The 17,193-nt window shown below is 46.1% G+C and overlaps 1 protein-coding gene across 2 annotated transcripts in view; it reads right to left on the bottom strand.

Annotated features, from left to right (window-relative positions):
• DOCK5 (dedicator of cytokinesis 5) overlaps positions 1–17,193 on the bottom strand; it is a 191,165-nt gene that overhangs the window by 50,926 nt on the left and 123,046 nt on the right. For both annotated transcript variants that reach the window (XM_090290277.1, XM_090290278.1), the window contains exons 21-27: positions 15,943–16,043; positions 12,218–12,352; positions 10,313–10,424; positions 9,545–9,615; positions 8,863–8,969; positions 6,624–6,760; positions 1,783–1,878 (exon numbers count right to left, since the gene is read on the bottom strand). In XM_090290277.1, the coding sequence (XP_090146403.1) occupies positions 1,783–1,878; positions 6,624–6,760; positions 8,863–8,969; positions 9,545–9,615; positions 10,313–10,424; positions 12,218–12,352; positions 15,943–16,043 (759 nt within the window). The remainder of the gene's footprint in view (positions 1–1,782; positions 1,879–6,623; positions 6,761–8,862; positions 8,970–9,544; positions 9,616–10,312; positions 10,425–12,217; positions 12,353–15,942; positions 16,044–17,193) is intronic.

Below are 17,193 nucleotides of genomic sequence, written 5' to 3'. Positions count from 1 at the left end.
TCAATTAATGGTGTGTCCAGCCAGTATCTACACTTTCATCACAAGATCTGAACTCTCTTATAAGTTTTGGATCACCCTGAGTTTTGATCTAGCAGAAAGACAACATTTTGCTTGCAATCATTTCTCTAAATTCTTGTTTGGATCACCTCTATCACCTACATGTGAATCGTATGAGGAACTCTGAAGATTTCTGCCTTGTTACTGCCTCTGGCTGGAAGGCCCTTCCCCACATCCACATGGCCCACTCCAGCACTTTCCTCAAACATCTGTCCAAATTCTACCTTCTCAGGAAAGCCATTCTAACCATCCTGTTTAAAGTTGTAACTCTCTTACCCTGACTTCCCTTATCCTGCTCATTTTTTTTCTCCGCAGCACTTATCTTCCAACTCCATGTGCTTTGTTGTTGTTGGTATTGCTGGAACGTGAATTTCACTGAGGTCATAATTTCTGTCTGTCTGTTCCCTGATGTATCTCCAGTGTCCAGAATAGCACCTGGCTTACAGCAATTCCTTAATACATAGTTGTTGAATAAATAACTGGTTTTTATTTTCTACAGCAATTTGGGATAGCTTTCTTACTATGTTCATTATAATCTAAACCTATCTTTTATTATCGCAAGTAAAAGATGCTTCGTATTAATGATGTTACAACTTGGCTTTCAATAGTTCCTGTGGTCTCATAGACACAGTAGAAGGAAACCGAGAGGCCAGAGCAACGCTGGTACTTCTAAAAGCACACTAGTCACAAGTTCCATAAAATGTTTGTTTTTCTTTGAATCAAAAGCTCTGGGTGATACCACAGGGCACCAACTACATTTGTCAGAACTCCTTCCATGTCATCTACAGGACACAGCTGGAAACATAGCTTGGTAACAGCTGCCTGGGGATGAGGTTGGTTGACAACATGCACTCGCCCCGCAGCCAGCGTGGCTGCCCAAGTCCAAACCCTAGTGACCCTCTGGTCGTTACATAACCTTGGCAGGTGTCTTAGTCATCCTGTGCATGCTCCCTCACCAGAAAAATGGAGTTAATGAGAGAACTTCCAACAGGATGGGGGCAAGCCTTCAGTGAAATAGAAAGTGCTTAAAACAGTTTCTGGCATGCAAAAAGAATTGGCCAATGACTGCTACTATCACTGCAGTTGGAAGTACTAACACTAATTACTATTATCGGTCTAACAAGTGTGCATAAACTGAGATTTAGAACTACATTGCTTGAGACTATTGAGGAAGTGCTGAATGCAGCTACCAGAAGCCCTCATTTTCTGCTCACTGAGACTTCTATTTTCCTTGAATAAAATATTAAATACTTAGAGAGTCTTGGGTTGAATGGAAACTGAGGTATCAGTCTGCTTAGGCTACCTGCATGCCTCAATGAGCCTCTGCTTTAATGTATTAGAAGAAGCTTTCATTTGATCTTCACCATGGGCAAGAGTCCTCCAGAATGGATCCGCATGCCTCATACTTACGGGGAATCTTTAATAACGCCCCCCCCATGGACCTCCCCACCCTTCTGGACTATCTTCCCTCAAGAGAAAGTCAGTGTCAGAATTAAGGTCTGCCCCAGTGGTAGCCAAGGGTCACCTGTCGGGGGATGCTGTCTAGTTCTAGATCCGTTTCCTTTCTGAGGGAGCCACACTGCACAGTGTACAGGCAGGTGCACACTGGGCTGCGAGGGTCCTGTGGGAATCTGGTCTCAAGACACTGGTCCTGACAGCCCCCCATAAAGGCAGATGGAACCCTGAGAAGCAGAGGTGGTGTGGGTCCCCTGAAGTGTTACTCACGATGTGGGGAGACTGTCGGCTCATCCCGATGACGGTCCGATTGATCCTCCTCAGCAGCCGCTGCATTATCAGCTGTACGTGGGGCGCAGTGGGGCCCTGCAGGGGAAACAGGATTGGCGTCACTCCCGACTCAGCTTCACTTTCTTTCTAAAACCTTGGGCAGATGAGGTTTCTCTGTGAATCTCATTCTGGCTCTTCCCTACCAAGCAGTCTCTTATCCAAAAGAGATTAACGGCTTCACAGAGTAGTATGTAATGTTGTTACTAAGGAATCAGTTGAAAATAATCAGTTATAACATTTAAAAGATGAGCAGAGGGTGCTGGGGAGGAATGCTGCCCTGATAATCCAGGCGGCCCAGGTCACGGGCAGCTCTCTGGGGCCATGGATGCAACGCATTCTGGGAGGATACCCAGCAGTACCAACTCTGAGCAGATTAGGGTGCCCAAGACAATACGGCACATGCACAGGAAGTGAAAGGCAACAATACAAAGTCCTTGCCACCTTCTGAACAGCAGGAAAAAAAAACCCCAAGAAATTCAAGTCAAGGAGACGGTTATGAGTGATTGTGTTCAGAATCCTTGTGTTGAACCTCTAACCTCTACTGTGACGGTACTCGACATAGGTCGTTGGGGGCAATTAGGTCACGGGGGCAACACCCTGGGCCGATGGTTTAGTGTCCATGTAAGGAGCCACCGGAGAGCTTGCCTCTTCTCTTGCTCTATTCACGTGCACCGAAGAGAGGCCGTGTGCGGACAGAGCCACCTGTGAGCTAGGAAGAGCCCTCACTACAAGCTCAACCCTGCCAGCCCCTTGGCCTTGGGCCTCCAGCCTCCAGGACTGAAACAATGTATGTTGTGTAAGACACCCAGGCTACTGTACAGTAGGTCTCAGATAACATCGTTTCATTACAAGGTTGATGAGATGTCATAAAAACTTAACTCTTGTTAATCTCAACTAGCCCCAGGTCAAACTGGTGTTCTTATACGTGGTTTTACTCGACGTCCCAGGACCTATCAATGACATAAGTGAGGACTGACTGTTTTAAAAAAAAATTTGAATTTATTGGGGTGACATTAGTTAATATAATTATATAGGTTTCAGGAGTACAATTCTACAGAAAATCATCTCTATATTGTATTGTGTGTTCACCACCCCAAGTCCAGTCTCCTTCCATCACCATTTATCCCCCCTTTATCCTCTTCTACCTCCTCCACCCCCTTTCCCTAATCACCATACTGTTGTCCACGAGCTTTTTTATTTTGTTTAATCCTGTCACCTTTTCCACCCAGCCCCCATCCTCGCAGAGCTGTCAGTCTATTTTCTGTATCTATGAGTACTTTTCCATTTTGTTTGTTCATTTTGTTCACTAGATTCTACATATGAGTGAAATCATATGGTATTTATCCTTCACTGACTGACTTATTTTGCTTAGCATGTTCTCCAGGTCCATCCATCCTGTTGCAAAAGGTGAGATTTCCTTTTCTTAAATAGCTGAGTAGTATTCCATTGTGTAAATGCACCACATCTTTTTTAAATTGTTGTTCTATCAGTTGTCCTAATATTCTCCTATTCTCCCCCCCTGCCCCGCCCACCCCCAGCTCCCACAGTGAATCCCCACCCTGTTGTCGATGTCCATGGGTCATTTATACTAGTTCCTTGACTAGACCTTTCTCCTTCTTTCACCCCTGCATCCGCCTCCCTCCTCTCCTCTGGTCAATGTCAGTCTGTTCCTTGTTTCCATGTTTCTGCTTCTTTTTTGCTCATTTATCTTGTTCATTAGGTTCCTCTTATAGGTGAGATCATGTGGTACCACAGCATTTTTATCCACTCATTTACTGATAGGCACGTGAGCTGTTTCCAAATCTTTGCTATTGTAAAGAATGCTACAATGAACATAGGGGTGCATAAATTCTTTCAAATCAGTGTTTTGGGTTTCTTCGGATATATTCTCAGAAGTGAAATTGCAGGGTCATAAAGCAGATACATTTTTAATTTTCTGAGGAAATTCCATACTGCTTTCCATAGTGGCTGCACCAACCTGCATTACCACCAGCAGTGCACTAGGGTTCCCCTTTCTCCACATCTTTGCCAGCACTTGTTGGTTGTTGATTTATTGATGGTAGCCATTCTGTCAGGTATGAGGTAGTATCTTACTGTGATTTCAATTTGCATCTCTCTGATGGCTAGTGATGTTGAGCATCTTTTCATATGCCTATGGGCATCTGTATGTCCTTGGAGAAGAGCCTGTTCAGGTCCTCTGCCCATTTTTTAACTGGCTTGTTTGTGTTGGCGGCCTTATAGACTAACACAGGGATTTAACGGTTTGACTCTGTCAGGTGTGACTTTGAGCAATTATTTAACTTTGTTAAGCTTCAACACCTCATAATGTTTTTTTCTTCTTTTTTTTTGTGATTTGGTGTTACATTCATTCAGTTTCCACTTATCAATATACAACTTATGTTTTCAAAGCCTTTATTCATTCTTGCTTCATAATATTTTGAAACTCCTGGTTAATGCTTCAAATAACTAAATCATTCCTTCCTTGCTTTTTATCACTTATTTACATGCTTCCCACTTCTGAGAATGAAAGTGATTTCTCAGGCCTGCGTCTCCTGGTGGTGCTGCTCCCACCTCCAGTTACACAACATTTCCATACTGCAGAGCCAACTATGGGTGCAAGCCATGAAGGGCCTCGTGTGAGGTGCGGAAATGAACCGGGCATCCTCTGAGCCCTTGAGATTCGCTCTCCACAGGGGAGCAGGGACATGAGTATAAATAAGCAAAGCACACTTCCATGGGAAGGTCACAACCACCAGGGCAGGGTACTTGCCTCTCTTGTTCACTGCTGTATTCTTAGGCCCATCACAGGGCCTGGAGCCCAGGGGCTGCTCTGTAAGTGTCTGTGAACTAAATTCATAACTCAAGGTACAAAAGGATAATATTCTTAAAAGAGACATAGGGAGGAGGCTTGAAGGGAACTAGTGGGGGCGTTTGGGCAGATTATACCAGGAGACACTTCCTGAGGTGTTTATTGAAGCTGGACTTTGAAGAATAAGAACAATTAGGAGATTAAGCTTTGGGGACAGAGGAGGGAATCCTGGACCATAAAAAAAGGCACAGAATGAATGTCACTAAGTAGAGCCTAGAATTAACTGAGGAGATGAGAGAATACAGGAGGACATATGAACTTAGCATGTACATTTAAAAATGTTCATGGTGGGAAAACAACAACATACCATCACTATCACCAAGAAAATTTCTGAATTTACTACTTCCACAGAGCTTCGAGAACAATCATCTTGAATGCCTCTGCTCATTACAGGGAACATTATCGGGAAGGCAAGAATAATTTTTAAGCCAATTAAATCTCTTAGCACAGGACCTAAATATATTCAAGTCATTTCTGAAGAGTCATTCTGTAGTTAGAAGATATTACATATTTTTTTAATAACAGGCTTAGAAGTGGAGGAAACCTACGAAATCATCTAGAAACATTCCTGCCTAGTACTGAACAGGAAAGTGAGGCACTATGAGACCTGTCTAAGGAGAAGAAGCTACGGAGTGGTAGTACTGGGACTGCCCGGCTCCTGTGTAAGTGTCACATACATACACGCTTTGTACAACACTGGAGCCTGGACCGAACCAGCGTAACTAGTACATTGTTGCCAACATTGCAGGGTTCTGAGCTTTACTGCAGTATGTTAATTATTGGATCATAAGAGTTATTTTTTAAAAATGTTATTGTTATTGTGGCATGATTGATCACATTTATTTACTTGTTGAAAAAACTTTGGTTAGGGATCAAATCCCCAACCACAGAATTCCCTGGGGAAAATTTATTCCATTTTATAATGTGGTTTCTAAAAATACATGTAAGTTAAAAAAAAAAAAAAAAAGGAAGGGTGACTTATAATTAAAAAATTTCAAATAAATAGTACAGTGAGTAAGGCGGGCTCCAGGGGCCCCAGGAAGAGAAGAGACAGGTGGGTGGAGAGTGGCGGTGACCCCTGCACTTCTGCGGCTGAGGTGTGAACAATCAGCAACACAGATATGCCTATTTGATGATGCGCAGGTGAGCTGGGCTGTGGCCAAGCTGGGGGGGACCTTGAGAGGTGCATTTAGGAGTCCCCTATGGGCAGAGGGACAGTGTTCTTCCTGTCCTTCGGCAGAACTGAATCTGAAGCTATTGGTAAGAGACTGGGCCTGGGCAAAACCAGTGGCACTTTCCCTGCTGGTGGAATCGTTAGTGCCGCGTGGCCACCACAGGAGGGGGTGAGCACAGCTGTGCCCCACGGAACACATTCTGCATGACAGTCCAGCCTGCCGAGTAGTGGTCACGCCTGGGCCTGTACTGGCTCTTCCCCAGGACGCGGTGAAGCCAGACAGACTCTGCCCCGGGTGTCAGGGGCTCACAGAGATGAGGCCAGATAAGAAAACAGACTTTCCACTGGGCTTCACAGGATCAGTGTCAGAGAGATGATAAAAATGAGACCTTCTAAGAAGCTCAGGAACATCTACAATGGTGTTGTCAGGTATCAGAGGTAAAAGAGAGTCAAGGTTTCTGCATAAAAAGACAACATCTGACCAGGGCCCTGGTCTGAGAAGGGCTCCCAGGGATTGCAAAGACGAACAGCCAGGAAAAAGAGGTGGGGCCAGGCCCAGCCATGAGCAAGCCTGCCCTGGAACCAGACAGGCAGAGTAGCTCTAGCACGGAGAAGCCTCTCTAATCGTCTCTGAAATAGGCATGGCCTGCCCCAGTACCCAGATTCTCAGCTGCAGGGCCAAGCTCCCAGCCCAGGAAGGCCATTGCGTGTGGTCTGCACCGGTGACGCGCAACTCACCACATCTTTCCTGTCCAACACTTCCAGGATGTTGCTCAGAAGCTGCACGCTCGCCTCGAGGTCCGGCTTGCTGGAGTTGTCGTCTAACTGGCCACTGAGCTGGTCTATCAGCAGCGGCAGAAGCACGTCCCTGCACTCTGAGACACAGAAGGAAGGCGGCTCACTGGCTGCGGGACCACCTCCTGCACCGCCGGCACCTTCCCGCAGCCCCGGCTCTGGCTCACCCAGTGGGGTGGGCTTCGCTCCAGCGGCACAGGGGTTTAGGCATGAACTTCAGCATTATAACCTGATTTTTAAAACTAAGAATATTATACCTATCGAAGGTAACTGTTGCAAAATGTTTAAAGTATTTAAACATTTAAAACAATGCCAACTTGATAACTGAAAGAAAAGTCATGTGAAACTAATAAATTAAGCAAGTTATACAGTTAAAAAAATTGTGTTTTGATAGAAACAGATTCTTAGATACAGAGAACAGAGTGATGGTTGCCAGAGGGGAGTGGGGATGGGGAACTAGGTGAAAAGGGAAGGGGCTGAGAAGTACAGATAGGCCATTACAAAACAGTCCAGGATGTAAAGTATGGCACAGGGAATACAGTCAGTTATATTGTAATAACTGTGTGGTGCCAGGTGGGGGCTGGAAACGTCAAGGGGAACACTTTGTAAAGTATATGATTGTCCAACCACTATGCGCTATCCACCTGAAACTAATACACAATAATATGAAATGTAAGCTGTAATTGAAAAAAATTTTAATAGAAACAAATGTAAGAAAAATTTATTTTGAAATTTTTTTACTTAATGCAGAAAATTTACTCTAAAATCTTTGTAAATACCTAGCTTCACTAGTAGATTTTAATGTGTTTCACAGACATTCAGTCCATGTTTTGCAGGCACGTGGGCTTCACAGAGGAAGGCCTGCATCTTCCTGTTGGGATCTTCACTATTATAAGACACTATTATGACGAATACAGAGATTTTAGATGCTCACAGAAATGATAGTTAACAGAGAGAATGGTTCCTCTAAATGAAACTAATTAGTGTATGCTTGATCTAATGAGCAAACACCCCCACCTTTCTTGGCTGATGTCTCCCTTCAGCATCCTTAGAGGCAGAAATTATCATAGCATATTAAGATGTTTAGTAATATTACATTTCCTACTTCTGAGCACTTACTAGCTTGAAACCTCCAACGGGGTCTTTCCAACAGTTAAAATCTCTATACACACATTTGTAGGGTCAGAAAATATCAAAGTCAAAGAGGCTTCTCATTTGATTGAGTTCAAGTCCTTCCTTCCATAGAAGCAGTAGCCAGCCTGAGAGAAGGTCAGTCATTTGTCCAAGTGACATAACTAGCCAGGGGCAAGGCCAGAGGGGTTCTCCCACCACTACTCAATCAACTCCCCTCTTTCTGAAGAGTCCTGCTGGACCCCACACCCCTAGACAATACAGACAGCATGAGGTCACCCTCAGGGCATCCTGGCCTGGAGGAAGATGCAAAACAAGTTCCTGCAGCTGCCAGTCTTGGGTTTATTAGGGGAAAGACCAAAGGTTGGACCTCTTACCCATATCAACTTCGAGGTGGGGGCAAAGGGATTTAGACTTAGTGGCCACGGGCTTAACTCTAATGACAAAGGAACAATATTTTATCAGTGACAGTGTTTTCTCCCCTCCATGCCCTCCCTCTCCCACCAGTATGCTAGTAATACCACCCCCCAAAAAACCCTTTTGATTTCCAGTGCTTGCCAATTTTCGTGGTGTAAATATTTCCACCATGGTTGATTTTCAGCTACTCGTGTGACATGACAGAGCATGGAGTTGAGGACAGATGCACGTCATCAGCTGTCCTGGGCTGGTGGCACCCAGCACACAAGACGCTGCTGACCCCTGCCCCGGTTTTTGAGGATATACTAAGTATGGGTCAAAGAAGAAGCAATTATTAAAAAGGATCATCTTTCCTGTTTGCTCGTTACTTCCTGGGCTTCCTGTTTTGTGGACAAGGCTATGAATGAAGCACTTGACTATTCTAATTAAGGAACACATGAGTTTGCTCTTTTAGGAGTATTGGAAATACTGAACTGACTCCACCTTCTCCTTAAAGCTGGTTTCCCACAAGGGCCTTAAGTGCCAACAAACAGCTGCCGAGGGCATGAGTGACATTAAACAAGGGCCAGTGTTGGCTGAAGAAGCAAGACAGGATGAGAATGTCAGCAGGGAGCTGTCTCTGGTGGGGACTCACCCGACTGCTGAAACAGATTGCTCTCTACTATCTTGGTCATGCAGCTAAGCTTCTGGCGAACGAGCTGGTTGTCGGGAATGCTCTGAATGAACTTGCAGAAGAGCACACTGGAAGAGAAGCCCCTGTGGTTAGTGTTTTCACGGGGCCAAGTTCAGCGTATCATTAAGACTTCCCTCCTCTGCCCAGAGACCAGGATGTGGAGACGTTTACCTGGAATGCCCTGGGACATCTGTCGCTAGGAAGTGAAGGAGAGACTGTGCTTCCGGCTCAATGCAGGGCTCAGCCTCAGAGCAGACCCTGCTTGAATTGCTGAAGCAACGGGGCCCACAGCGGCTTTCCAGACCCGCCCCAGCACCGCACTCCGCAGACTCATTTCTGCTAACTCCTGCCCACTGCCAATCACCACCTGACTTTGCATTCCTGGGTACTTAGGTACAGGGCTGGAAGTATGTTATTATGTAGGTAATTTCAGGTCTGTGTGTCCTATTTCCCCAGAAAAAGTGCAAACCCCCTTCAGAGGATGGCTTTGTGTCTTTTTTGTACCCTCCTCAGAGCTGAGCACAAAAAGGTGTGCAGTTCATCTGTGCTGGAAGAAGAGTAGCACACGTAGCAGCCAAGCCCCAGCCAAGCCGGTGGCTGCTCTTCTGTTCTAGTCAATAAACAAATGTCTTTTGCTATTTACCTGAGCTCAACAGGATCGAACACAAGTTTGACGTCATTAATTATGCTTGGAAGGTACTTCAGAGCTGCCCCCTGTAAGAAAAACACCAAAGGCAGATTCAGTTGCCTAGCAGGACAAACACAGAATTTATCGTTTGACCCCAGGAAGAGAAGGCTTGGGTCTGAAATGGTACAGGCACAGATGTCCTGCCACTGCAGAGGAAGCTGATGTAACGTGCAATCCCTTAAAGTCTTCTTTCTGAAAAGTCAGGGGGCACAGTGTTCTGGCTTCACTACCAACAGGTGCTGCCTGTTCAGATTCCTTTTTCTATCTAAGGAGGTAGTTAAAATCTTGGCTTCTCCCTCACAACATTGCCACAACAAATGAAGAATAATAAAATTTAAATTTGAGTCTTTCAAGATTACGTATTTTACATTAAAAAAATAGATAATGATGAAAATGATGGTTACTTTGGGCTTCCAGAAAGAATAGAACTAAGACTAGAAACCCATTGCCTATAACATCAGTATCACTGGGCAGAGTCCCCAGGGGCCAAAAAAACCACTCAAGGGATGTCTACAAGGGTAGCTTTATTTGGCAAAATGACACCTGAGAATATAAAAGTGCAATAAACTTAAAACATAGGTTCTCCCCTGTAATTCCTGTAAGTCATACTAAAACTCACATGCTTTCCATGAACTATGATTTACTTTGTCTCCCAACAAGGCTAGTTCTGTTTTTCCCCCGGGCATCCTCACTGACAGCATCAAGTTATGAAGCCCTTCTGACCTTGATCTTGACGGCTTCCTCCAGAGGCCTGTCCATTAGTGTATTGAAAGAGAGAAATAACTGGCGGATTGAGTTATTAAATTCATCTCCATCTTCGCTTTGGCCATAAAATCTTAATAGGAAAAAGGAAAAAGCAGTTAGACTTTTCATCTTTCAAAGAAATTTCAGGTATGTCTGTTGCCTAAGCAATGCTGGAGGCCCAGCGTCCCTGGCCACTGCTTCAGATTGCACATGGAGAAGCCACAGGGTGCGCTGAGATAGTTTCAGGGAGAGCCCCACAGGCTGAGAGGATGCTACCACCTGCAACGACCACCAGGCAGTCACCTGTGTGTGACGGCCACCACAGAGCTCTCCAGCTGCTCTGCTGCGGAAGAACTTCCCTGAATTCCCTCCCCTCCCTTTGTATCACTCTAACCACTTTGCCTGATCTCATCAAGCCCTCATCACGCAAGGAGAAGTTTCAGACAACGGGTAGAAAAGTTTCTCAACCCAGAAGCATTCTGGATCCCACCCAGTGTGCCAGCCTATTAGTGTCCTCCATCCACCAAAGTGGCCACGCTGGTGATGGCCTGCTCTACAAGGGGGCCCTCCGCTCACTGGACACGGACACCTAGTCTTCGCTGATGCACGCTTGTCCTCTTCTCATTGTCAAGGTTTGTCCATCAACTGAAAAGTTGGTGCTTCCTCATCAATAAGTCTTATTGGACAAATGTGACATTTTCTCTTTCTTCGTTTCCTTTCCTTTCTCCTCCCCTCCCCTCCTCTTCCCTCTCTTCCCCTCCCCTCTCCTCTCCTTTCCTTTCCTTCCTTCCTTTCTGTTCATAGTGACAAATTTCGGTCCTTAAGAATTTAGGGTGGAGGTGGGCAGGACAGGGGAGAGAAATGAGGGGAAAATGGGACAACCGTAATAGAAAAACAATTTAAAAAATGAAATAAAATAAAAAGAATTCATAGACCTATTTTAAACTTTATCACATGTATAGGTGAAGATAGGGTGCGTGTATCACATTTCGATGAGTATAATTTTTAAAAATTTAAACCACTTGAATTTTTCTTCTGTAAATTATGTTTTTGTGTTTTTATTATTTAGAGATAGTTGTCATTCAACTCTTGATTTATAAGAGCCTTTAATCAGTATAGCAATTCACCTTTCATTTGTACTATATGTTACAAGCTTTATTTTCCTCAGGTAACTTGTTTGTCTTTGCTTATATTTTCAAATATACAAATTTAAAAAATACACATGCTGGAACCTACAGACCTTTAACCTACAGACCTTTCCTTTTGCCTTATACATATTTTAACAGTTTGGAAATCCAGTTACTATTAAATGTTAGGGATGGCACCAGACTTGTGAGCATTCCCAGGAAAGGCAGTTCATGGTCCTTGGTTGCTTCTCTTTGAGGGAGCTGGTATCCTAGGAATCCAAACTGGGAATTATCCTCTCTGTGGCTTAGTTCCACCTGGTAGCTGAGCATGGTATCAGCAAAGAAACTCACACCTCCGGAAACATCATCCCAAGTAATTACCACCATCTCCCCTCTACTACCAACAACAATCAGCTCATGGTCCTAGATCTACACCGTACACCATCGTGAAGCCCTCGCTATAGGAAATCCTACCATGGGAACATGCCTCTCTGAAAATGCTGTCACCAACAGAGGCTTCCAGCAAATGGCATACCCAAGTCTTCCTGGCATTACTGCCCCAGAAGTTCTGCTGCCCCCAAAGAACTCTGCACGGACCTTCTCTAACAGCCTCCCAGGGCACCCTGTCTTCAGCCTGAAGCTCTGAAAGCTCGCGCTCCACGACCCAGGAGCTCACAGGGCTGAGCACGAGCCTGGGATCAGGGACAGAGTGTGGAAAGCACAGACAGCAGCAGCATCTCACTGCAGCAACCATTACCTCAGGTAGAGCACTCTGGATTGGATGATGAACCGAAACAAGTACTTTAAGGCTTTCAAAGCAGCAAAAAGCAGGTCTGTCTTGCTGGAGTCGTCTGCATTCGCCACATAACAGTTCAGCACCTTGGAGAGTTTCCTGAAAAGGGTGAGGCAGGAAACTGTCAGCGGAGCAGAGGGGTACTTGGAGGTCTGAGGTGTGCCACAGAGGGGGGACTTGACATTCTCGGGGAACAGAAGCCACCACGATAATGATCTCTTCTCAACTACGTCCCAAAGAGGGACACCAACTCCTGTGCAATTTAGTTTCCTCACTGCAGTCTGGATTTGGGGCTTCATTACCGCTAAGAAACAGGATGGTTTCTTCCCCTTTGCAGGACTTTAAAACAGGACGAAGATACAAGAGTTGAAGATTCAAAACCTAAGGATATTTTAGCCTCTGGTATGCCATACAGACACTTTCAGAGGTCCCTTGTAAGGGAGAAGCTGCCCATCTAAGGTAGTCACCTTAAAAGATGTCTAATTCCCTCCGATCTGCCCAAATGCATCGGGACCACCGCACGCAGAGGCGAATGGAGACATCACTGAGTGTGGGAGGAGAACACCCCTGGCTCTGCACTCCCAACCCAGAGCCCTGTTCTGAGGCTGCATGTGGCTCTTTTTGTCTTTTGAGCATCTTCAGACAAGGCATTGTCTTAACCTGCTAATTCACACTTTTGAGGGCATTGATGTTTGGCTCTCTCCTTTGGGGACCTCTGAGTTTTCTAAGAAAAACCCTGCAGGAAGCACATAGAACCAACCAAATCCAGACGACTACCACGTGGAGCGCTGCATTGGTTTTGTGTGATGAAGACCCAGTGCCAGGGTCACCTTGCTGAGGCTACTGCCCATGTCGGGGGTTGGTGGTGTCAGGCTGCTGGGAGCTGACACCCTGCCACTGGCGTTGCTTCCCCATGTTAGTCAGCAACTGTGCTGCAGGACACCTCGGTTATGTCACTTCTTCTGTTATATTACATTTAGGGAATATCACGCAAATAAAACTGAGAACTTTCTTGTACAGTTGAGGAAAGAACACAGGACATGAATGATGTGACCTCTCGATCAGCTAGTAGCAACTGACGTGATCTGGTAAAGCCACTGTCAGAAAGCTCTTTGTTCATCTCTACACTGCTGTCACCATTTACCATGGTGCTCCGCATAGCAACAGGGATACGAGGAGGTGGACTGACAGGCCACATAGTATTTGTGAGGGGCTGAGCAGTCCTGGAGGAGTGTGGAGTGAACCTAGTTGCTTTCCTTAGTCAAGATTCATAAAACAAAGACAGACTTCCGGCCAAGATGGAGGCATAGACAGACAAGCCGCATCTCCCTCCACAACTTAGAAGGAATACAACTACCTCAAAACTAGAAACAACCAGAAGTTCAAAAAGTCAAACTGCATGGAAGTACAACAAACAAAGATATAAAGAAGAAACACTCATCCAGACAGGTATGAGAGGTGGAGATGGGGCAGAGATGATGCGGTGTGGTGGCAGCAGCAATGGTGGCAGCAGCAGGCCAGCGGAAAGCGCAGTCATATGTTTTAAAAAGTCAGGAGGGACACCTGGGGAGCGTTCCCAGCTCCTCACCGGACCCCACAGTTCATGGTCCCAGCACCGGGGAAAATCAAGCGTTGTTGCTTCTGACTGTGCAAACCAGTGGGTGTTGGAGTGAAGGCAGAAACTGCCGGTCTCTCAGCAGAGTCCGCTTGTTTAAAGGGACCCCAAGGTCCTAGATGTCCGCAGACACACCCACTTTGGTAATGATGGCCAGGGCAAGCAGCTAGAGGGGCACCAGTCCAGTGCGGAAGTGGGAGAGGTGCTTGGAAAAGGGGTGTGCTGGGCAGGTGACATTGTTCCCTCCCGAACCCCTCCCCCACATACAGTGCCCCAACGTGGTGAAACAGGTCACCCTGTACTGACAAATCCCTAAGGCTTCGCCCCTTACAACATAACAGGAGCGACAGCTCTACCTGGGACGAGGAGGCAAACAAACACAGGAGCTTGTCAGAATGAGGAGATAGAGAAGTATGACTCAAAAGGGGGAACGGATCAAGGTTCCAGTGGGAGAACTAAGCGATGAGGAGATAGCCAACCTAACAGATGAGGAGGCAGACAACCTAACAGATGTAGAGTTCAAAACACTGGTGATAAAGATGCTCACAGGCTTGACAATACGCTTGAGTACGGCAAACGCATAAGAGAAGAACTGAAGGTTATGCTAAGTGAAACGAAGGAAAATCCACACAAAACCAATGGTGAAGGGAAGGAAGCTGGGGTTCAAATCAATGATTTGGAACATAAGGAAGAAAAACACAGTCAACCAGTGCAGAATGAGGAAGCAAGCACTGGAAAAATGAGGAAAACTTCCCAAATTTTGTGAAGGAGATGGACATATAGGTCCGGGAAGCAAGGAGGGTCCCGGGTGAGCTGGACCCAGAGGGAACCACACCAGGACACATCATGATTGAGATGCCAAAGGTGAAAGATAAAGACAGAGTCCTGGGGCAGCAAGAGAGAGGCGGAGAATTGCCTACAGGGGGGTGCCTATAGGACTATCAGCTGATTTCTCAGAGGACACTTTGCAGGCAGGAAGGGACTGGCAAGCAGTATTCAATGTGATGAAAGGCAACCTGCAACCAGCATGACTCTATCCAGCAAGGCTATCATTTGGAATGGAAGGGCAGATGAGGTGCTTTCCAGACAAGGTGAAGCTAAAGGAGCTCATCATCACCAAGCCATTATTATATGAAATGTCAAAGGGACTTACTTAAGAAAAAGAAGGTCAAAACTATGAACACTAAAATGACAACAAACTCACAACTATCAACAACTGAATCTAAAAAATAAAAACAAAATCCAACTAAGCAAACCAGAATAGGAACAGAATCCTAGGCATGGGGATCATTTGGAGGGTTAACAGCTGGGAGGGGGGAGGGGAGAAATAGGGAAATGGTGCAGGGACTAAGAAGCATAACCGGTTGGTACAAAATAGACAGGGGATGTTAAGAATAATATAGGAAAGGGTGAAGCCAAAGAACTTATATGCACGATCCATGGACATAAACTAAGGGGGGTGGGATTGTTGGAGGGAAGGGGGGTATTGGGCAGAGGGAAGCAAAGGGGAAAAAAATTGGAACTACCGTAACAACATAATCAATAAAATATACTTTAAAAAACAAAACAAACAAACAAAAAAAACAAAGACAGAAAGAAGGCTACATGATGGAAAAGGAGAGACCACTCCCTCTTAGGCAAAAGGAGAAATGAACTCCCCTTATATCTCATAAATAATAATTTTCTCAGATGTGGTGTGGCTTAGTCCACTGCTTGCTCCCTCTGGGGCCTCACGCTGGTCTCACTGATACCCAATTCCAAAGATCCCGAGTACAGTTCCCTGTCCTGGCTTTTGCTCTGAAGGCTTCAAATCCTCACCTACATGGTCTGCATTCTTAAAGATACACAGCATTATCTCTTCTGTCATTTCCAGAAGGGAGGGTTTGATCATCATACCTGTTCCAAGGTCAGAACAATCACACGGCCCCCTCTCTCCACCAGGAAGCTTAGAACAAGCTTCTGCCCCTGGAGCCATGTTTACTTAGCCTGCGACCCTCTTGCTCCTCAACAACCACCCCAACTCGGAGGCCAAACCCGCAACCCAACAACAGGCCGCTCCCAGGCTCAGACTTACACATATGCCAAAGTGGCACTGAAGTGCTTGTAAATGTAGGTTTCCAGGACTGGGTTGAAATGCTGGAACTTGATGTCTCCTATCAGTGAAATAATAAATACCTGCCAAAGGGGAAACATAAATAAATAGAAGCACTGCACAGCACTAGGCAATCTGTCAGCAAACTGGATTTTCATTTTATTTTATTTTTTTAATCCTTACCCAAGGACATGGTTTTTCATTGCTTTTAGAGAGAGAGGAAGGGAAAGAGAAACATCAATGTGAGAGAGAGGCACAGATTGGTTGCCTCTCGCACACGCCTGTGCCCAGACCGGGGATCAAACCTGTCACCTAGCTATGTGCCCTGACTTGGAATCGAACCCGCAACCTTTCGGTTATGGGATGATGCTCCAACCAACTGAGCCAAATTGGTCAGGGAAGCAAACTGGACTTGAATGTCGGATTGCTGTCTTCTGTTTCTTCATCATGTTTGTAGCATTCTCACTACTGTTTAGAGCTGACGTCATGTCAAGTCGTGGGTTCCGTTGCATTGAACACAAACACGAAAGACTCTTCAGTGTTGGGCACCATGCTAGATGCTGTGCAGACACCAACGACCGCCGTCCTGGCCCCCGGGGGCTCACTGTCTCAGAGTCCAATGCACAAGTAATGCAAGTCAGGGCAGATGGAGGGACAGGAAGGAAGGGCGGGGACAGGGGCTCCCTGTGGGAAGCATGCCCTCTGCCCCAAGGTGCAGCTACTGCGGCAATATTCCACGAGTGTCCCCTCCCAAGGGCAGTGTGAGCGTTCCAATAACGGAACTTCACCAGATTTCTGCCTTCCGATTACACCCTCATATCACTACCAGAAGCATACCCTACAGATGACCTCTGGGCACCCACTCATGACAGAAGAGCACAAAAGAAGGAGCCTGAGACCCCCACACATGCTCACTGCCCTCTGCTCTCTTCCGCAGGGAGGCATCTCCAGACCTTACCGCACAGAGCTCAGAGCCACAGCCTCTCCCTCCTAGAAACCTGGCCAGGGGCAACCTCAGCAGGAGGCACGTCCTGTCTTTATCTGACACTCTTACCTCCCATGTCCTGGCCACTGCCCAAATGTACCAGCTTCTCCAAGCTGGCGAATGACCCGAAGCGGCCATTTACCTTCCTCCTGTGCTGCAACAAGTGGGTGAAACTCTGCACTGAATGGAAGCCCCGACAATGAGAAAAATACTGGTTGGCTTGGATGTGTCAACATCTCCCCCTCTAC

Source organism: Furipterus horrens, unplaced genomic scaffold, assembly GCF_987537825.1.
Source record: "Furipterus horrens unplaced genomic scaffold, mFurHor1.1.pri manual_scaffold_10, whole genome shotgun sequence".
NCBI classification, from domain to species: Eukaryota; Metazoa; Chordata; class Mammalia; order Chiroptera; family Furipteridae; genus Furipterus; species Furipterus horrens.
The sequence above is the reverse complement of the archived record's forward strand: the minus strand, read 5'-3'. Positions and strand labels throughout refer to the sequence as shown.